The sequence below is a fragment of the Diorhabda carinulata genome, chromosome X, assembly GCF_026250575.1.
Source record: "Diorhabda carinulata isolate Delta chromosome X, icDioCari1.1, whole genome shotgun sequence".
Lineage (NCBI taxonomy): Eukaryota > Metazoa > Arthropoda > Insecta > Coleoptera > Chrysomelidae > Diorhabda > Diorhabda carinulata.
The window spans coordinates 58,637,268-58,659,943 of NC_079472.1; the positions used below are offsets into that span (position 1 = coordinate 58,637,268).

At 34.2% G+C, this 22,676-nt stretch overlaps 2 protein-coding genes across 3 annotated transcripts in view; one reads left to right on the forward strand and one right to left on the reverse strand.

Moving 5' to 3' along the window:
* LOC130901087 (colorectal mutant cancer protein) overlaps positions 1-22,676 on the forward strand; it is an 86,244-nt gene that overhangs the window by 20,454 nt on the left and 43,114 nt on the right. Inside the window, exons 1-3 of one of the 2 annotated variants that reach the window (XM_057812178.1) lie at positions 1,705-1,949; positions 15,863-16,267; positions 17,913-18,168. The exons of the other annotated variant lie outside the window; for it this stretch is intronic. Coding sequence (XP_057668161.1) covers positions 16,125-16,267; positions 17,913-18,168 — 399 coding nt within the window. The 5' untranslated portion in view covers positions 1,705-1,949; positions 15,863-16,124. Of the gene's footprint in view, positions 1-1,704; positions 1,950-15,862; positions 16,268-17,912; positions 18,169-22,676 lie in introns of those variants that run through there. 2 annotated transcript variants of the gene reach the window in all.
* LOC130901089 (uncharacterized) lies at positions 19,394-21,409 on the reverse strand. Its single transcript, XM_057812182.1, has one exon. The coding sequence runs from the start codon at positions 21,266-21,268 to the stop codon at positions 19,586-19,588; it is 1,683 nt and encodes a 560-aa protein (XP_057668165.1). The 5' UTR covers positions 21,269-21,409; the 3' UTR covers positions 19,394-19,585.

The window sequence follows — 22,676 nt, forward strand, 5'->3', positions numbered from 1 at the left end:
AGCGTTTTAAGATGTTCGAGAAGATGTTGAAGACAATTCACGTTTGGGTTTTCTTTCCACGTCAAAAACGGATAAAAATATTGAGAAGAAAATGGTTTATCGCCCGTTAAAACTGATGATATTACACTATCTTGGTCCTTTAATATATTCAAATACTCATGTAGGATCCTTCATCGTCAACCTCATTGTCACCTTTCGCACTTGGGTGTGTGGTTTAAGCGTTTTAAGATGTTCGAGAAGATGTTGAAGATGATTCACGTTTGGGTTTTCTTTCCACGTCCAAAACGGATGAAAATATTGAGAAGAAAATGGTTTTTTTGGAATCGCCCGTTAAAACTGATGATATTACACTATCTTGGTCCTTTAATATATTCAAATACTCATGTAGGATCCTTCATCGTCAACCTCATTGTCACCTTTCGCACGTGGGTGTGTGGTTTAAGCGTTTTAAGATATTCGAGAAGATGTTGAAGATGATTCACGTTTGGGTTTTCTTTCCACGTCCAAAACGGATGAAAATATTGAGAAGAAAATGGTTTTTTTGGAATCGCCCGTTAAAACTGATGATATTACACTATCTTGGTCCTTTAATATATTCAAATACTCATGTAGGATCCTTCATCGTCATCCTCATTGTCACCTTTCGCACTTGGGTGTGTGGTTTAAGCGTTTTAAGATGTTGAAGATGATTCACGTTTGGGTTTTCTTTCCACGTCAAAAACGGATGAAAATATTGAGAAGAAAATGGTTTATCTGGAATCGCCCGTTAAAACTGATGATATTACACTGTCTTGGTCCTTTAATATATTCAAATACTCATGTAGGATCCTTCATCGTCATCCTCATTGTCACCTTTCGCACTTGGGTGTGTGGTTTAAGCGTTTTAAGATGTTCGAAAAGATGTTGAAGATGATTCACGTTTGGGTTTTCTTTCCACGTCCAAAACGGATGAAAATATTGAGAAGAAAATGGTTTATCTGGAATCGCCCGTTAAAACTGATGATATTACACTATCTAGGTCCTTTAATATATTCAAATACTCATGTAGGATCTTTCATCATCATCGTCACCGTCACCTTTCGCACGTGGGTCATCTTCTAATGATTCTCGTCTTCAGCAACACAACTCAGACCATCTTTTAATTGGTGAAAATTATGGTCATCATAAACAGTCTCAATTTTGGTTTCGATTTGCTTTAATTCTCCTTTAGTCAAAAATTTGCAGCGCGAAAATCAATTTGACCGAGTGGTCGCTCGAGCTATAATGGATCAAAACAACGAGTTGACACTTTATATAAAACTTGTTGAGACTTGTCACTGGCGCTTGCGTGAAGATTTTTGCTCAATTTATTTACTATATAAGGCTAAGAACTCATTAGTTCTATTTCTGCAAAAATTTTAAAGCTCTTCTTTTTAGTGTGAATATTTTTTTCAATTTTGTGAGGCGAAATTTTTTCTACTTCTATATCCGCCACTCTAGGCTACAACCTGCTGGTAAATTCACCAATGATTAAACATAAAATTCTAGTATTATAATACCCTTCTCTAAACGTCTATCTATTATAGGACTTCTTCTCAGAACGACACCGTGTCCTTATTCAACGACTACAAGGGTTGCAAAAAAAATTAGCACTTTTGCCCCTTGCGTCGACGTCGTCGCGACCTTCTTCTCCTCGGGCGTCCTCGTCAACGCTTACGTAACGGCGTAACATCAAATCGCAGTGTTAACGGTGCAGTGAATTCAGTAGAATTGAGTTTGTTGGAGTTTATACGGACGCCTCCTTCAGCGGATATCGGGTGCCAAGTATTGTGCACGTTGTTGTTTTTTTTTCTCATCGACACGGTATGAACCGCGTGTGTCCTTGACTTTTTAATGTTTAGTGACAGTTTTTAGTGTAGGAAGAATGTGAAGCATAATTAGTTTTGGCCTTAATCTAAAGCGGATAATAGGTAACGAATTTATATTGGAATCAGCGCGTTTTAATATTTGAGGATTTTGCGAAATTGTATAACTGTATAGAACATAATTAATAACCACTTATTAAAATTTGATTATATATAGTAATGTGATAGTAAACAAGTTTTATTATCTCAATGAACTAAGAAAAAACATTTTTTTTTACCAAAAATCAATTTTATTCATCAATTTAATCACTTTCAAGACCAATAAAATTATTCCAACTTCTCGATGCGATGATTGTAGAAGAATTTGTCTTTTACCTCAAAATAGTCTTCAGTTTTAGCATTTACTTCTTAATTTAAAGTAAATTTCTTACCGGCGAGCATTTTTTTAATATGAGTAGTCACTGGGGGTCATATCTGGATTATACGGTGGATGTGGAAGCAATTTGAAGTTATCGTCTTCAGAGACTGCAGGTAAATTGTTTCTATACGGTCTCTGCTCCATTGTAAAGAAGCATTTGTTTGGTGAACGTCCCAGCTGAGGTGATTACTTCAAAAAATCCAACAAATTCGTTATATCTAATCGTAAATTAAAATTGAATGAGATAGCTGAGGCCTGAGAAGTATTATGGTCTGATTAAAAAAAAATACCTCTTAAATCGAATGGAAAGAATAGGAATTTCAATGAAATATCAATTTCCGACCTATGTAAACACTAAAATATATTAATGACGTCGTGTGGCATCAAAACCTCCTAAATCCGTCACAGCTTCATAAAACATTCTGCTGACGTATTTAAACTGTAATTGTAGATGTAGTGTTGAAACGATTTGACATTAAAAGTCAAATTAATTCAAAGAACACACGCGGTGCGAACTAGTTGGATATAATATCTACAATTAATTATTCAACACCGATAAATAATTGTATTAACATTTCCTTGTTGAATTATAAATTACAAAAGACATAAAAAATGAAACTAAAACAATATTTTTGCTCGCGGGTCAATTTAGAATCGATTCCCAATCAGTTTGTTATCAATCCGTCCAGGATGTTGAATGAATGGCGAACCTAATCAGTGTTGTATTGCTGGTCATCTAATAGCGAAATTTTTATCTTTACAAAAAGAGATAAGAGACGCCCTACAACGAACTGAACTAGTTGTCCAGGCCGCTCTACAATAATTTATGAATCAGTGAATCATTTGAAAGTAAAGTATAGATAAACAACTTTACACAAAAAATTTATCCCTTGGAATTCTTAAATCGAATAATACTTTTATAATCATCAGGTAGGTACTTCTAGTAGGCATTACATTTGACAGTAATTAGTTATGAGTTGTGCAAGAGTGCAGAGTATTAAAGGTCAAATTATTCTTAGATAAAAGTTTTGTGAACAATAAAGTATGTGGCAAACGTGGTTTCAAGATCAACTATACGCTAGTCGATTTGCAAATTCGCTAAACGTTCTAACAGGGCCTAGCGCAGATAGACGCCAAACAGTTGAAAAGTTTTTTCACATCACAAAAACTGTAACTGAAACTGACAATGAAAGATTGTTCAAATATTAGCACCGAAAATTGGGATAAATACCATAAATTACGTAAAAGAGCTGAAAACATGTAAACACCAGTTTTAAATAAACTTGTAATTGATTTAAAAGACAATTATTCTAATGAATCTGATGCTAGTAATTTATGGAGACTACAGGGAAAAAGCTTGGTAAGTCACAATTTTAGAATTTTCCAGGAAATTGAAGGAAGTTAAAAAGTTATTCCCCAATAGGAGTTTACTGAATTATATCTATACTATCGCAAAAAAAACAAAAGGAAACAAAAACAAATAAAAGTTTGAAGCAACAAATTCATCTTTGCATTTAATTTTACTGAAATTGTCTTCGCTTGTAGTACATCTTCTCTATACAATTTTTAATGATGATACTTTTGCTATTTGATGACCGAATTATACTAAAAATTCAGTACTGAACGACTCGCTAACGACAATTTGGAAAGAACTCTGTAAACTCTAAACAGACCCACGAACAAAGCTAGTAATATAGTGGCTAATACTTCAATAGAACCTCAATTAAAACCATAGAACTATTAGAACCGAAATATGAACTTTTACTACACCAGAAGTTATTTTCACATCGTTATAACCAACTGTAAGAACAATAAACGTGATTTTGTTCTTTCTCCTTTTTTTACAATTTCTATTGAACAAAAATTATAATTCCAGTTTTGTATTATTACACATAAAAAGTTTCTTCTTAGAGTAATTTGAATTTCCACTGTTAGAAGTTGCAAATTTACTCAAAAATATTGCGAAAATGTCTCTAATTCCATACTTGTCCGACCACGAGACTGTCAAGAATTTTCGACCAACATTTTGGATTGGTGTTGGAGCCCGAGGATTTTTCTAAAAATTAGAAATTTGTAGCATTGGAACAGGATTCTGGATCCGTCGTTAATTACGGTAAAGTTTAGTTTTTGGCCAATTAGGTTGTGCGACAATCACATTACCATTGAGGGTAAGAAAAACAAGATGAATCCGGTCACATTTACAGACAGAATTGATGGGTTCATTATCAAAATTTCACATCTTAAGTATTGATTTTCTCAATTATGATTGCACCAAATTTGAAAAACTTTATATTGCTGAACAGATACAGCTAGTCCTAGATAGTTGAACCGACAGAGTTCCTTGCTTAGCTCATAGAAATAATATTATCCTTCAAATAAAAAACAAATATTGTCACTTACAATAAATGTCATCTATTAGCAATACTGAATTATCTTCGTAAGAATATGATTTCAACAAAATTCATAAACAAATAATCTTCGAATTTAATTATCTATTGATAACCTTTTGTGTGTTAATGACATATTGTTCAATTAACAAACAAATAATTGCATTGTGACCGGACGTAATGGTTTTAAAGACTCTTTGTTTAATTTCCACATCCTATTAAAATAATTTCATTTTGTTCGAAAGGGACGCTTAAAGTGATAATATTCCGCTTCGCGGAGCACATAAGTAGTCTATTTACATTTGAACATCTGTGAAGACGTTCTTTTTATGCTTATTGTATGGGACACGAATTCGACAATCACGTACGTTTTATCTAAAAGTGATTATTTTGTTTAAATGATTATTGTGAGCACTCCTAGGTGTGCGCAGTTGGAGTAGATCTAGTCTTACTCAAAGTAAGACGAAAGAAAGTAATAACAAAGGATTTTGCCGTTTACAGCGGCGTCCCATTGTTATAGTAATCAAGTTATATTTGATTGTGATACGTCCAAAAATCACCACAATTCCAGCTCTGTAGAAGATAAGTTTTTATTTATAAGCGTCATTCCTAAAATATATATGAAAACGTCCATATTTCACCCAAGGAGTCTCTGACACTCTCGCGCTGAGCTAAGACAGAATCGGTTGGAGCAGCAAGCAACCTCTGAAAATACTAAGCGTCAGGTAGTGATAGAAGGATCTATCGTATCCCCTTTATTTATTTGTCTTTTTTTAAAATGTCTAAAATGTTGGATGGCTTCAATTGCCAGAGATCTTCTATTTCATACGCACCCAGGTGTAGTGCTCTGGAATTCTTTAGTGTTTTACACTTCGAGAGAATGCGGATAGAGGTTTCGTCCTCTGTGCAAAAAAATCTGCACGCTACATTATCTACTAGGTCTAGCGTCTTCAGATGTTCCCCTATAGAACTCCTATTAGTATTCTTAGATTGTTTTTATTTAAGTTGATACATTCAGTAGATCTACTCTGGTTATAATTTCCCAGAAGAGTCTTTGTCCGACTCAGCCCTTGTAAGTTGACTCAATAATTGATTTGGTTTATCTACCTTCTTTTCCAGTGCTTTTTCCAGCTGTAGCTGATACCACAAAAGGGTTCAGGTCCTACGAAGCCTCCGCGAGCTTATCAACTATTTCATTTTCCTTCACTCCGGTGTGTCCCGGAATTGCAGAGTAACTGTCTTCCTAAACGAGTTTAGAGCTCTAATGGCTGCTTGATCATCGGACAGAATGATGATCTCCTATTTACGATAGTTCCTCTCTAGATCTAGATCAATTGCATAGATTTCTGCTTGAAAAATGCTTGCTACACTGCCCAGGCTTTCAGAGTGTTTGGTTCTGGACCCGTATATTCCTATTCTATTCCCGTCTGCTGTTTTTGATCTATATGTCTATATATGTTTTCTCTGCCACGCTTTCCAGAACTATGTGGAGAGGTGGGATATTTAGAATCACTTCTAGAGCAGCTGCTGGGCATGATTTCATTGCCTCAATTGCACATAAGCAAGCCAGTCTTTGTACTTTTGATAGATCATTCCTCGTGGTAATCAGACTAGTTCTAGTACCTCAAACCACTGCCTCATATGTGATGATTGGTCTTACAATTTCCATGTACATCCACCGAAAGATCTTTTTGGTATAACCTCAATTCCTTTCATGTTTGTTCCATTGAAGTTTATTGTCTAGTGTGAGTCCCAGATATTTCACTGTTTTTAACTCGATTACTTGCCCGTCTAGCTTAATGGGCCTGAGTTTGAGTCTTATCTTCCTTGTGAAGGAAATTAGCTATGTCTTGTTCGGACGGATTGACAGATTAGCCCCACTGATCAACACCACCTTTTAGTATAGTTGAGTCCACTTTGAAGTATGGGTATGTCCTGTTTTCAGTGATTGAAATCACGATACCCCTACTAGTATGTATTTAGTACTGTCATATTACATTTTTCTATCAATCTAATCCAGAGGTATTACCTGTTTTCAAAATACGCTGTATATACATACATATATATATATATATATATATATATATATATATATATAATTTCTTTTGATATAAATCACTCTCAAGGAAACATGACAGTTGTTTATCTTAACGGTCTACTCAATTAGACGATCATTGAAGAAACTGCTCTCGTACGGTATTATTGCTATAAATAGATCTAGTTTTATAAGCCATGATCTACTATTTAATTCATACTATGACTCGGGAGTGTGTCGAATTGTCGGCCATTTTTTATTCTTTTATTTAGATTTATTGTATAGAATTTGTAGTATTTATTGTGAAGTTTTTCTTATGTCTTTTAGTTTATTTAAACTGTTTTTAATGGTTGGGGCTATTTATACACACTGTCTCTAACTTACTTAACTTATTTATACACCTACATTAGACATACACATTATTTATAATAGTTAACTATCAATTATTTATATAATTTATTCAAAGTCACCGGTTACTTTCGATGAGTCCACTATGACATTAAATTATATACTGACTTATCGCTGCTAACGATGTATATATACCAAAAGGAATTTCTAGAATAATTCTAGATAGTAGATAAACAAACAAATAAATAAAAAGACCTTTCTAGACATTTGTTGTAAAAAACAATATAAATAAATCGCCGCAGTGACGAAAACATGTGAAATGAAACATTGTCAAAGACCACCCCTAAACTTTCGACTCTTTCATCATAACCAAACAGGACAGGATTTATAGTCTATGTCGTGGACGAGCTCGTAATATTATGAATATATTATGGTGAATAAGATAGACGTTTAACAGTTAATAACATGTTTGTCCGAAAGTTACATCGAAAGTATTTATTATATAATTGTATGACCCAGGAGGTAAACTTCAATACTCATTCCATTGAAAACTTGATGCATTGTGTAATATTAACTATAGCTCTAGCACAATTAAGTCATTGTTTAATCAGGTAAAGAAATGAAATGACATACAATGTTCCTCATTGATCCATGAAGGTGAATTTTGTGAAGGTAGCTTAGAATCGGTTGTTGAGCTGGAAAACATCGATGCTGTGCGTAAACTGATATTGCAAGATCGTTTTGTAACACATCGTGAGATTGAGTTATATTTGGGTGTTAGTTCCACTCGCATACATTCGATATTGCATGACCATTTAGCTGTCAAAAAGATTTTTCCGCGTTTTACATTTCTTCGAAGCAAATGGTCGCCTGATTTTTCAAAAAAACTGGACGTTCCATTAGAGTAACCCAGAACGGTTAAATCTGAACGGTACATCAGCCAGAAGTGTTCAGACAAATAAGGTAAACCAATCGTAGAAGATGAATCACGAATCAGTTCAAACAAAAACATTTTTGAAAAGTCCAAACATCGAAACGTTTTTCTACTCCTGAAGAAGCGGTTGATGTGTTCAAATGACATGTTTTGAAAATGGAATGGAAAAGTGATTCGACAATTGGTGCAAACACATGCAATGGAGAATATTCTGAAAAATGGTGTAGCTATATCTAATTATAAATATTTGTTTTTATTAGTCTATCTCAAAACTTGATTATCAACTCTCATATCAAGTTAATTTGTGTTATAGTCGTAGAAAAAACAATTTTCTAGAGATAGAATATCCTGAAGTGAAATAAATCGACAGAAATTCACCTGCTAAACCAAATCTTGCATTTACTAGTCCTGATATGGATGAAGAAAATTACGTCTAATAATGCGATGTTTAGGTAATTTTGATAAACAACTCGTTAATATGCCTTTGATCATCATTAGTATCTAAAATAAGTTCATCTCGCACACTTATTTGAACAGGACGTTCTCAATTAACACCATGAAAATTTCCTGTTGCCCCATCTCGTTTTTCAGCATTGGAAAATGTTTCTCTATGAGAAATCACGCGATTAGAAAACCTCCACAATTCAATTACTAGAAGAACGATTTTTTTTGAAAATGACAAGTTTTATGTAACTACAAGAATAAGTTTTTAGAATTTAATTATCTGACAGATAAAAAACTTTAATTTTAAGGTTAGGTCACTCTTAATCAACTCTTTCTACTACAACATTGATATCTTTGATGTTTTTGCTTCTGTTCCGATCGGCTATTAAGTTCAGTTGAAAGAAACTCAGCGAATCTAGTATTGGGCACAAAGAAATTGGCCACAAAAAGCGAGTCTAACACCTGGAACCAAAAATGTAACTCGCGAAAATCTTGCAGATTTGAAATTGAATTGAAATGTAAAAATGGCCTAAGTTAAAATCAGCCAAAATAAAACAATTGATTCAATAAATACATTGTGGTCCAATTTAGGAAAACTTGGCGCCGGAAAATTCTTACAGTAGAATTTCCCACGTAGATAAATCGATAAGAGTCACAGAAGTTTCACGACAATAATTTCTCTTTTACACTTAATCTCGATTCAAGCCGGTCGATAGAATAATGGTTCATTTGTCTTCTACTGTTTTCTAATTATTATTTGATGTTTTTTTTTATATTTCTTGGCGAAATTTCTGTTCTTTGTAACGCAGAATTTAATCGACAAGTGTGCTTGGGATGTTCTAAGCATAAGTTCAATTACCAGTTCTTAAATTAGATTTTTTCCAAGAAATTATTATTTGATGTAAAAGGGAAATAGGAAAGAAACGGTATCCCCATACAGTAGACGGGGAGCTGGCTGCAAAAAACAGAGTCGATAAAGTGCACTATTTTTCAGCTTGTAAACTGACGGCCCCAACTTAAGTACTATCACCAAACGCCACTTCTTAAGGTCAGCTCAGGTCAGATATGAAAATGCCAGCTGGTTTTCCCGAACGAAAAAATTGGCTGAAAAACCTCATAACTAGCGCGCGTGAAACCTTTTGTAACGGGGGGTTTAAACCTCAAATAAGAGGTATAATAACACAAGAAATTTTGCAGGTCGGAAAACCTCCAAAAGAAAATTTTGCGTTGTTGGCGGCCGCTCAAGTAGGTGGAAAATAAGTAAGCGTTATAAAATCACGTGCGCGATAAAAAATGATTATAATTCAGCGAGTTTTCATCGTATCGTGTAGCTCAAACAGATATTTCGATTTCATTTCAAATATACGCCGATTTTTTTCAATTTTTTTCGGAGGTTGTCCGGCCTGCAAAACTTGCGCTATCAAACTGCTCTTAGTTGAGATCCTAAAAACCTAATAAAAAAGGTTTTTCAGATGAGTTTTCCGACACTTTCTATCACTTCTTATGAGGGTTTTCCGGCCTGCAAAACTTACCGCTCTTATTTGAGGTTTAAACCCCACGTTACAAAAGGTTTGACACTAAGAAGTGGCGTTTGGTGATGTACTAAGCTGGGGCTGCCAGTTTACAAGCTGAAATGGCGCGCACCTTATCCACCCTGCTTTTTGTAGCCAGCTCTGGGACTATATGTACAAGGTTACCACCTCTTATCTTAACATTACAGTTGCCCGTAAAAATTTTTATAGTCCATTCATTCAGAGGGCGGAGAACGTTTCCAGACTGAAAGCTATAAAACAATGAGGCGCCACATTGTGACTCACTAAAAAGTATGTGACTATAGATATAAAGAAGTTATTAACATTGAGATGAGCTATGACATTAACAACTATGAAGTCTTATGTTTTTATCACAAATACTACGGAATTTAGTAGTGAGATTGATAAAAATTGAAAATTCGTGGCCATAAATAATGCACCACCCTTTATTTCAATATCAAAACCTAAAATGTTAATCTTGTGGATTTCTTTTTTGGTTTTCTATCACAAAAAGTTAAAGTATCTTAAATGTTAGCGATAAAATGTATTTCTTATCAGTAAATAACTGTTTTTGTGGTTGTACAGGGACAAAGTTATCGGGAAGTGACAAATCTGTTTGACGTACACCACACAACCATTGGCTGATTGATGCAAAAATTTCGAGAGACCGGTTCACATTCTAGGAGGCCTGGATAAGGACGTCCTTCGGTTTAAACTTCAACTTCAACAATGATAAGTGTCGAGCTCAACAGCCTTTTACGAGAAGTCCGTAATGTAAATATCTTTGATAGTTCAATAAGACGACACCTTCAGAATGCTGGTCTACACAGTAGAAGAGCTCTCCAGACACGTTTGCTGACCAGGCAGCATCGCTAGATTAAAATTTGCAAGGCAACATTTAGATTGGATTTAGAAAATTTGTGCCAAGTTTTATTTACTGATAAGACAAGAATCAGCCTAAGAAGTCCAGATGGACGTAATCAAATTCGACGACGGCGAGGTGAAAAATTTGCGCAGTCTTTTATCATTCCCAGGAAGCCGTTCCAAGGAGGGTCTATCATGTTTTGGGAAGAAATTTGTTTTGATGCCCGCACAGAATTAGTGTCTCTCTCTAGACCTGCTCTTAACGCAGCAAGATACATAACTGACATTCTTGAAAATCCGTTTGGGCCATTTATTGGTAATGATTTTCGTTGCATGATGATACTAGACCACACGTTGCGGCAGATGTTCTGAATTACCTAAACGAAGTAGGAATTTTCCACAAATGTTTGGCAAACAATGTTTGTCCAGTGGGGACGCGGCTTTAGAGGAATGGGAGATTATACCTCAAGAGGTGATAGGAGGCACCTAATTGAAAGCATGCCCAGGAGAATGTTAGCAACAATTACATCAAGAGGCGGATATACACGCTTTTTAAAAATATAATAACACCATTGTTGGGAATGCAAGTTTTATTTCTAAGAAAATTTGGTTTTATTACAATGTTTTTATTTTTTTATTCATTAAAAATCACTCAAAATTACTAAACATTATTGCGTCAAAATGATTGAAAAGAAGTTAAATAATAGTAATATTAATTTAAATTTATTAAACAAAAAAATATTTTCAGAAATAGGGGTGGTGCGTTATTGGAATTTCCAAATTGGTCAAACTTTTCAAATATCTTGACAAATACCTGATTTTGTAAGTGGCACTGCCTGATAAACTACAAATTAATGAGAAGTCGCAGTATAAAATAATGTATGATTTGCCGGAATCTACTTTCTATAAGAGAATAAAAAATAATTTAGACGATTATACGCTCGTGGAATAACATTTTGATAACATAAAATTGCTTTCAGATACAAAAATGTCGAAATTCTCAGATAAATAATAAATATAAAGATTTTTTTCCCTCGCTAAACGATTCTATTTGAGCAGACTTCTCATTCTATTCTTTACATTTAATCCACGAATTTCTACAGACCATTATTCTTCGAAAAATAGAGAGATTATTTTCTTGGGTATTATTAGATTTAAACTCTGATGTCACAAATGATACGGCACACATGTCGTGAAATCTTTTTGTAAAACGTTCATCAAAAAATTAAGCTAATATTTCATTTAAAACGAATGGTTCCTACGATGTCACAGTTATGTGTTTACGTATTAACAAGCATCTGCTTTCTATATCTTCCAAACGTCTTTCATTGATTATTTACATTATGAGAAAAAATAATAAAGAAAATATGAGGCGGATTAATTTCCCATGAATTTAGCAAAAAACTTATCAATTTCTGTTATGCTTATATACAGGGATGTATTTCTAAATTCGGGAGGTGATTGCTTGTATGAAATTGAGATAACACAATTTTCTCAGCTCATCCCTTTCAGAGATATCACCCTTAAAAGGTGGTGACTAAAATTGCGCTCTTATTATTTTTATAAAATTTTCAGTGGAGCTTGAAACTTCTGTCATTTTCGTGCACTCGCAAATGACTAACCACAGGTATTTTTTCAATATTATATGGGGGTAAAATTAGGAAGATTTCATACGACGATCTAATTAATTATTTTGCGAATTCACAGGTCCACAAAAATTTATTGAAATGTCTTTATAATTTAACTTAAACTAATACTGTTATACTTACAGATAATTGAGAAAAAATATTTATAACACTAAAGGTCGTTTTAATACAGGTGATTCGCCTTGTATATTCATCTATTAGTAACAATTCAAACAAGCACGTGACTTGAAAATTGACACTAATAAGCAGGTATAAACAAATAATCTGTTTAACTACTACAAGATTAAGAATGAGGTAATCTAACGGTAGTTTTGAAATGTAGGTTGTTGAATATTTATAAATATTCATTAATTTTGATTTTTGATTTTTTTTATTTATATAGTACTAGTAGAAAAACGTATATATATATATATATATATATATATATATATATATATATATATATATATATAAAAGAGCGGTGGTTACTTACTGGGAACGTGGCAATAAAACACCAAAGTGGACTAACTTTAATATATTTTACGAGCTTTCGAATACTTATGTCTGGGAAAAAATTAATTGAGATTTTCCGTAGTTTTGATTCGTATTCTTGTCAAAAATTCATAGGTTTCAAAATTCATAATTCAAATTGACGTCAATAAAGACTTAAAGAAAAGTCGTAACGTCAAATTTTATCTCACAAAAATTATTAAAAAAACTAATTTTGAAACAGAAGAGACCTAAAATCGAGAACATTTATATATACCATAACGAAGTCTTTGCGAGCTATATTATTAGCGTTTTCTTACTGGGAACGTGGCAATGAAACACCAAAGTGGACTAACTTTAATATATTTTACGAGCTATCGACTACTTATGTCTGGGAAAAAATTAATTGAGATTTCCGGTAGTTTCGATTCGTATTCTTGTCAAAAATTCATAGGTTTCAAAATTCATAATTCAAATTGACGTCAATAAAGACTTAAAGAAAAGTCGAAACGTCAAATTTTATCTCACAAAAATTATTAAAAAAACTAATTTTGAAACAGAAGAGACCTAAAATCGAGAACATTTATATATACCATAACGAAGTCTTTGCGAGCTATATTATTAGCGTTTTCTTACTGGGAACGTGGCAATGAAACACCAAAGTGGACTAACTTTAATATATTTTACGAGCTATCGACTACTTATGTCTGGGAAAAAATTAATTGAGATTTCCGGTAGTTTCGATTCGTATTCTTGTCAAAAATTCATAGGTTTCAAAATTCATAATTCAAATTGACGTCAATAAAGACTTAAAGAAAAGTCGAAACGTCAAATTTTATCTCACAAAAATTATTAAAAAAACTAATTTTGAAACAGAAGAGACCTAAAATCGAGAACATTTATATATACCGTAACGAAGTCTTTGCGAGCTATATTATTAGCGTTTTCTTACTGGGAACGTGGCAATGAAACACCAAAGTGGACTAACTTTAATATATTTTACGAGCTATCGACTACTTATGTCTGGGAAAAAATTAATTGAGATTTCCGGTAGTTTCGATTCGTATTCTTGTCAAAAATTCATAGGTTTCAAAATTCATAATTCAAATTGACGTCAATAAAGACTTAAAGAAAAGTCGAAACGTCAAATTTTATCTCACAAAAATTATTAAAAAAACTAATTTTGAAACAGAAGAGACCTAAAATCGAGAACATTTATATATACCATAACGAAGTCTTTGCGAGCTATATTATTAGCGTTTTCTTACTGGGAACGTGGCAATGAAACACCAAAGTGGACTAACTTTAATATATTTTACGAGCTATCGACTACTTATGTCTGGGAAAAAATTAATTGAGATTTCCGGTAGTTTCGATTCGTATTCTTGTCAAAAATTCATAGGTTTCAAAATTCATAATTCAAATTGACGTCAATAAAGACTTAAAGAAAAGTCGAAACGTCAAATTTTATCTCACAAAAATTATTAAAAAAACTAATTTTGAAACAGAAGAGACCTAAAATCGAGAACATTTATATATACCATAACGAAGTCTTTGCGAGCTATATTATTAGCGTTTTCTTACTGGGAACGTGGCAATGAAACACCAAAGTGGACTAACTTTAATATATTTTACGAGCTATCGACTACTTATGTCTGGGAAAAAATTAATTGAGATTTCCGGTAGTTTCGATTCGTATTCTTGTCAAAAATTCATAGGTTTCAAAATTCATAATTCAAATTGACGTCAATAAAGACTTAAAGAAAAGTCGAAACGTCAAATTTTATCTCACAAAAATTATTAAAAAAACTAATTTTGTAACAGAAGAGACCTAAAATCGAGAACATTTATATATACCGTAACGAAGTCTTTGCGAGCTATATTATTAGCGTTTTCTTACTGGGAACGTGGCAATGAAACACCAAAGTGGACTAACTTTAATATATTTTACGAGCTTTCGAATACTTATGTCTGGGAAAAAATTAATTGAGATTTTCCGTAGTTTTGATTCGTATTCTTGTCAAAAATTCATAGGTTTCAAAATTCATAATTCAAATTGACGTCAATAAAGACTTTAAGAAAAGTCGAAACGTCAAATTTTATCTCACAAAAATTATTAAAAAAACTAATTTTGAAACAGAAGAGACCTAAAATCGAGAACATTTATATATACCGTAACGAAGTCTTTGCGAGTTAAATTATTAGCGTTTTCTTACTGGGAACGGGGCAATGAAACACCAAAGTGGACTAACTTTAATATATTTTACGAGCTATCGACTACTTATGTCTGGGAAAAAATTAATTGAGATTTTCCGTAGTTTTGATTCGTATTCTTGTCAAAAATTCATAGGTTTCAAAATTCATAATTCAAATTGACGTCAATAAAGACTTAAAGAAAAGTCGAAACGTCAAATTTTATCTCACAAAAATTATTAAAAAAACTAATTTTGAAACAGAAGAGACCTAAAATCGAGAACATTTATATATACCGTAACGAAGTCTTTGCCAGCTATATTATTATCGTTTTCTTATTGGGAACGTGGCAATGAAACACCAAAATGGACTAACTTTAATGTATCTTCTTAGCTTTAGAATACTTATGTATTCATCGTCTGGAACTGAAATTATGGTTAAATACAATATAAGAAATATTTTGGTGTTTCATTGCCACTTTCCCAATAAGAAACCTCTTATTCTGGTTATATGCCCCATCCAACGGATGACCATATATCCAATCTTAGCTTAACCATCAGTTTTAAGTTACAAAGTGGATCTAGATCGTGAAATGTATCGAACTTTCATACCCTTAAAATGGATAACGGATTCCCTGAAATCTAAAAATCTATGTAAAATTTAGCTATAGGTTTTTGCAGTGGTGCAATTTCGCAAAATTGACGATTATGGTGTATTCAAATGAAACATATCTGGTTATAAACTTGTAGGTATCTACCGCTATGAGATTAATAGAAGTGTAGCCTCAAGAGAATAACAATCATACTGGCGGGGGCAGATTTAGCACTAGAAAACGGGTGTGGCGAGGGGGGCGGGGGAGGCGATAAGAGTTGTCTCACAACGTACATCTTTAATCCAGTAGATACCTGTACCGGAACGCCTAGTCCAGAAAAAACCCATCTGAAAACACCAGATTCTGGGCCGAAACTTAGTTCCGCCCAAGATGTTGTTTCGTCGACAGACGTCGCCCATATGCATCCGAATTTTTTGTTCGGAAAAGTTCTACCCGATGGAAAACCAAATTTTCTCACAGACTACGAGCTAAGCTTTAAAAATTGTAATTTTGATGTTGGTGCAGATCATGCGAAGTGTTGCGTCGGGGGACATTTTGGAAGGTTTGTAAATTTTATTATATTTAGTAAAAAAAATCGATTCCCAGTCAAGAGACTCTATCTGTAGCTTCCATTCTTTTTCTGATTTAACATCTCAAAGAGGTGCTCGGTGAGCCGGGGCTAATTTATTGCCAGCAGCTGGCGTTTTAGCTCGAGATTAGCTGTCTTAAGTTTTCTTCTGCTTGTCCACCCACTCACAGTCACTCTTCGCATTTCTCTGAACTCTTGTTGGGCTTGATCATCTTTTTCTTCCAGTACTGCGTCTTCCATGAAAGTTACCTTGGAAACGACGGTAAACTCTGGAAATAACAGACTTCGCACTGGCCAATTCTCGGTGACTCTGGATCTGTCACGATAGAGTGACCGCTTCAGCAGCTTTATGACTTCTTTCTTCTTGTTTGTTGTTGTTTTATGGCTAACTGATAGTTGTGGGTCAGGTAGATAACCTTTTATAAGGGTGAGCAATTAGCACTACAGTAAACAAGCGTAAAAAGGGTGGTTACCGATCATCACATATTGTTGGACTGTGAGAGCAAGAAACATTACAATATTTTGAAGCTAATACCATTAGCTTCAAGTTTCTACTAAGAAAAATACAATTTAGTGTTTTCATAAAAAAAAAAAATAATTTTATCGCCATGAAACTTTAAATAGATTGATTTATTGCGATCAGGTTTTTTGTACCAGAAGGAACCAGATAGATCGTGTACGAGGATTGCTACTTAAGTTTTGAGATATGGCAACATATTAATACGTCATATCGGACAATAAATTTCAACGAGTGCTGAGTTGTTTACAGAAATTTAAAACATTCATTACGGTCAAAAAAGAGAAAATTTTTGCGCAATGATTTTCTACGACTTTAGATCTGGATTAAACTAACAGCGGCGCCATCTCAAGCCGCCGTGGTCACACTTCTCTAAAGGATGAATTTCGTGAAAGGTCGTCCAAAATCGGAAAACATCGATGTTGTGCGTTAACCGATTTTGCAAGTTCGTCAAGTAACATACCGTGAGATTGGGCATTAGCTCCATTCGCTAGCTAGCATGAAAACTTTACTGTCAAAAGATTTGTTCGCGTTGAACACCACATAGTCTGACAATCGCTCAAAAAAGCGATCTATAAGATCGTGACAGGCGACGAATCATGGATCTATACATGTGAACCCCAAACTATCGACAATCGACAGAATGGGTCCTCCAAATCCAACAAAAGTTGTTCGCGCACGAAGCACTTCGAAGCAAACGGTCGTCTGTTCTTCCTAACAACAATGCGAGGTCTCACACATCAGTCGGGACAAAAACAGTCAAAACATCAAATCGGGGGGTTATCCGCCATAAAGTCTTTTGTTTGGCACCCAATTATTTCTTCTTTAAGAATAAATTCAACGTTTTTTGGCATCTGAAGAAGCGGTTGATGCGTTTTGAACGTAGATCAATCGGAATGTAAAATTTGCTGCGACAATTGGTTCAAAAGCATGCAGAGTGTATTGATCTTAATGGAAATTATTTGAAAAATAATGAAGTCGTATCCAATTATAAACATTTGTTTTCTTTTGTCTATCTCAAAACTTAAACTTAGGTAGCAACCCTCATAGTTCATAATTCGACATATGAATAAGTTTTTTTGAATTGAAATTTTATTGTAGAGATCTGAGTTTCGGTCACTTGTACACCATCAGCAAGAGTGATCGATTCGTGGAGGAACGCACTTACGATGAACCGTACACTGGAGATTTGCCAAGAAGATCTTGGTTATGTTGTCCAGGATCACAACAACATGTCGGCGATGGTGATCAGCCTCCTTTATTAGATACAGCGACTACGTCCTCGAAAACTCCAACTACCCCTTTAGTGGATGCTGTCACTAAACCTCCCAGTTACAGTATGTGCTCCGGAACATGTGTATGTATATTTTAGTTCTTCTGAAAATCGAGCTTCGGTATTAATATTTGATTTCCGTATCAAATATATGTTTGATGATAGTTTTATAGAGTTATGACGAAATCATCAATTAATTGTAGAAATTCATCTTGTAGCTCCAACTCCACCGGAGCTTGCGACGCAACTTGTAACATCATCTTAGTACATTTGAAAATTGAGTCTTCTATGCTGAAAATTTCTTCTCATAAAAAAAGTGTGGACAAAAATTAACAACATACGGAAATGTGGATAGAATGTTTCAGAAAATGTTGTAGGAGTCTGAGATAAGGGGTAAAAGATGTTTTTAAAACTTTCTAAAAAGTGTGCAATCTTGCAAATGGAATTTGATCTACCCCCCGGTCTCCGAGCCTTATGATGGGGAAGATGGCCATAGGAACTCCGTAATTAATTGAACGGCGCAATCCCATCGATTTGCTTCGTTTTTAGGAGTACTTTGTTACTATATGGTAACCAAGGTCTAACGATGGGGATGAAGGCCATAGGAACTCCTTATTCAATTTCACACGACATAACCCTATCGATTTTGATATCATTAGCTTTGTCTTTACGAGTACTTTGTTACTAAATGGTAATCAAGAGCTGACGAAGGGAATGAAGGCCATAGGATCTCCTAATCAATTGAATGACACAACCCCATCGATTTTGGGCTCGTTTGTTTGTGAATGTGGATTATATCTGATTGATTAAATGGATGACCCAATGCCAAGGTGAGCACGTGCGGAGGGCTGAATTGTACGAGTGTGTATAAACATTTTATACCACTAAAGTTGCGCCTCAAGGTACTCAGGGTACCTGATGTACTGAAACTCTTATCCTTCTACAAAATATTTTTGGAGGGATGGACTTGGCGAAAAAAGGCGAGACAATTCCTTTCATAGGACCACAACCTTGACATAGGTATTCCAAAAAGTCATGGTTATAAAGAAGTGAGGAAACGAGAAGAAATCAGAAACATGGAATAAGATCCCAGGTGTGAAATAATCGAAAAGTTTTCTCTCCTATTCCACCAACTGGTCTTAAAAGGCCCTTTTTTGAAATGTTTATTGGATACTATCTGGAGAACTACCATCTGAAGAACATCGGAGAAACTTTCGACATCTCTTTTCCTTTCTGTAAGGAAACTGCTGAATGAGTGCGAGGCAATCGTTAACCAAAGACTGATAAATAGTCTGGGGTACACGATAAATCAATTGTTCAAAGTGTTTTTTTTTTCATAGTTTAATCAACATATGCTAGACAAGACTGGTGTATACAAGAAAATAAAAGTTGTAGCTGCTTTAATTTTCAATATACTTAACAAATATGTTCGACATATTAAGCCTCGCGTTTTTCTTATCAAATAATGATAATGCTAATCCTCCAGCACCAAGAAATGATATTATTTGAATTTGTATTTTTTCTTCTTAGGGGGTATCGGAGGTTTATATTCCAATGCAGCTATGCCGAGAGCAACGATTTCTGCACTTCGTTTCTTTATATCATCGAATGTCGGTACAGTATTATCTATAAACACTGTATCGATCAGTGATTCTTCGCTAGGTGTAACGTTAACCTCTATCGGTTTGCTTAAATTCCTCATATACATTTCGAATTGTTTGTATCCTTTTTCCGTATCCGTATCACTTAAAAGATCCTTCGATTCGTGGGCTAATTTAGCAAATTTACTTAGTAAATCTGGAATTATTTTGATGTGATCGACTTCGTCGTCTCCGGGTATTGCAAGTTGCATGTCATCATCATATTTGGAAAAAGAAATTTTCTTACGTGCATCTGATTGTAACAGGCTTGATACTAATTGGAGGTGCTTCAGGGATAATCTTATCTTAGCCATGAGCTGATATCTATCGTTTATTAGAAGTTGCAGCTTCTTTCTCTCAGCTACCTTATTGGCAATTTTATTTCCAAATTCTATTTTCTTTTCATTATATGAAGCAGTTGTATCGAGCGTTGTACTCATCATTTTATTGTACATAGTCGTTGCCGTTTTATTTTTGAATAACAAATCTTCTTTTATATTCTCGTTTTTCTCTTTCCATTTCAATAGAGTGTTCTTTTGATGCAACTGTCCAATTAACAATGGGTAGAGTTGATCTACAGAAGACGTGATGAACGATTCCATTAACATTTTCATAGTACCTTCAATTGTTGAAATTTCCTCTTTCAATAGAGTGTAACTTGGGGATTCATCTATATTTATTCTTCCTAAATTAATATCGCTATCTGTTCTCATTAGGTTTTTCAAATTTTCCGTGAAATTTTGGACGTTTTGTTGTACTAGAGCAAGATCGTTTTTTCGTTTCAACATTTCTGTTCTTACTATTCTTTCGAGAAATTTATATTCTTCTTTTCTATCTTCTAAATATTCCGTTGCCTGTTGCCCTAATTTTGTAGCACTTAACATGCAATTTCCTTGTTTCAAACCATCGTATTTCAACGTATCTAATAGGGCATCAAAATAAATGGAATCTTTTCGCATAATAGCAATTATTTCTTTGTAAGAATTTCTTATATAAATGGCGGCTTCTTTTCTTAACATCGCGTCTTGAACTTTCCCGGTTATAAGATAAGCCGTTTTCTCGCAAGGTAATAATGATTCAACACCTTCGTATTTAATTTGATCCTCGTATTCACTGTATTTAAGATTCAAGTCTGTAAGTATTTCAGATTTTATCTTCATTTTGTACCTTGATATATCTCTTGCTTTACGTTTGGTGAAATTGACTTGGTTTAGAATATCTATGACTTTCTGTGGAGGTGAATTTTGGAATCTGAGTTGTAGTTCTTTATTAACGGCTAGGGTATTTCGAAGCTTCTGTTTATCACCTTTAATAGCATTATCCAATTCTTTCCTTGAGGCTTCTATGTTTCGTTGTATCTGTTTCAATCCTTTACTTTGTCTTTTTCGTGCTAAAATATTATCCATTTCGAGAATCTTCTTATCTCTTGTGTACAGACTAATGAGACCTTTGTATTGTACGATTTGGTCTTTCGTGGTCCACTTGCTGGAAGTTATTCCGTGAAGTTTCACCTTGTGGGCTGCTAGCATATTTGTTTTATTCATATTGAATTATATTAAAAAAAAGATATGAAAAAAAAAGTAAAAAAAAATCGTGAAAAATTAATTTTCTACTTTTGTCTACATTGACACTGACGTATATTTTTCTTTTTTTCAATCAAGTAAATATCACAACATCGATGTTAATCGGATGTCACTGATTCTTCTTTTTTATTATCGTTTCCTCATCTTTATATTTTAAACAGCTAGGGTAAAGAAACGGTACCCCGTCGTATACAGGATCTAAATTAAGTAATTCGCTCATATTCCCGATTTCTACTACTGTATCGCTTAATAAGTCGCGTGACTGGAACGCAGATGGCGCTGCCATTGTCAATTCCATATGACGTTTATGATTCACTGATTCACATACACTGACAGGTTACAGATAATGAATATGGAAAGAAACGAACGAAAAACTCGATGATAAGATAAAGTTGGAAGAGTCAAATATGCAGCAGGTTAAAAGCTTCAAATACCTTAGCACAAACGAGATATGGAAGAATGGAAAAAGAGAAATTCTTCGATGCAATTAGGACACAGTTTCTAACCAAAAAGGAAATACAAAAACAAATACGAAGTACAGAAATGAGATTTCCGCGTAAAATAAATAATAAATCAAGATACGACAAAATAAACACCCTCTCCATTAAGGGAGCCATTCTTTAGGTAATAGATTTTAAATGGAATAAAAAATTACAATAACCTAACCTAGCTCAATCGAACCCAACCTAACCAAACCCAATATAACATAACCTAACTCAACCCGACATAACCTAACTCAACCCGACATAACCTAATCCAACCTCATCATAACCTAACCTAACTTAACCTAACTTTCTCGACAGTGAGGCGTATAAACGATGGCTGAAATGCCACGCTATTGTGTCACAAACTCTATAAAAATTTTGGGTATAACAGTGCTTAAAAAAATGCCAGTTAGTCGAATTTGATTAAAGTATGACATCGTAACCACAATAATATTTTTTAAGAAATTTCATTGAAACATAATTCGACCCTTAAATGATTAATGGTAACATTGGACACGCCATGCTTGATACAATACAAAATGGCGTTCAAAAATAAATTTCTTAAAAGGTATCGCAGTGGTTTACCAAATGAAGTGACGAGAAATATTGAAGAAAATCCACAATGTGGACAATGTGGATCGACTGAAGGTGCGCGAGTTAGCAAACACAGTGGGCATTTCAAAAAGTGCGGTACATCACATATTCACAGAAAATTTAGACATGAAAAGCTATGCGCAAAATGGGTGCGCGTTTGCTCACAATGGATCAAAAACAGCGTCATGAAGATGCTTCCATCGAGTGTTTGAAAATGCTTCACAGAAATATAGCCGAGTTTTTGCGCAGTTTCACAACCATGTGGACATGGGTCCATCACTTCACACCAG

Excerpts from the sequence above, each read along its gene's own strand:
- LOC130901089 (XM_057812182.1), bottom strand. The coding sequence starts at position 21,268 with ATGAATAAAACAAATATGCTAGCAGCCCACAAGGTGAAACTTCACGGA.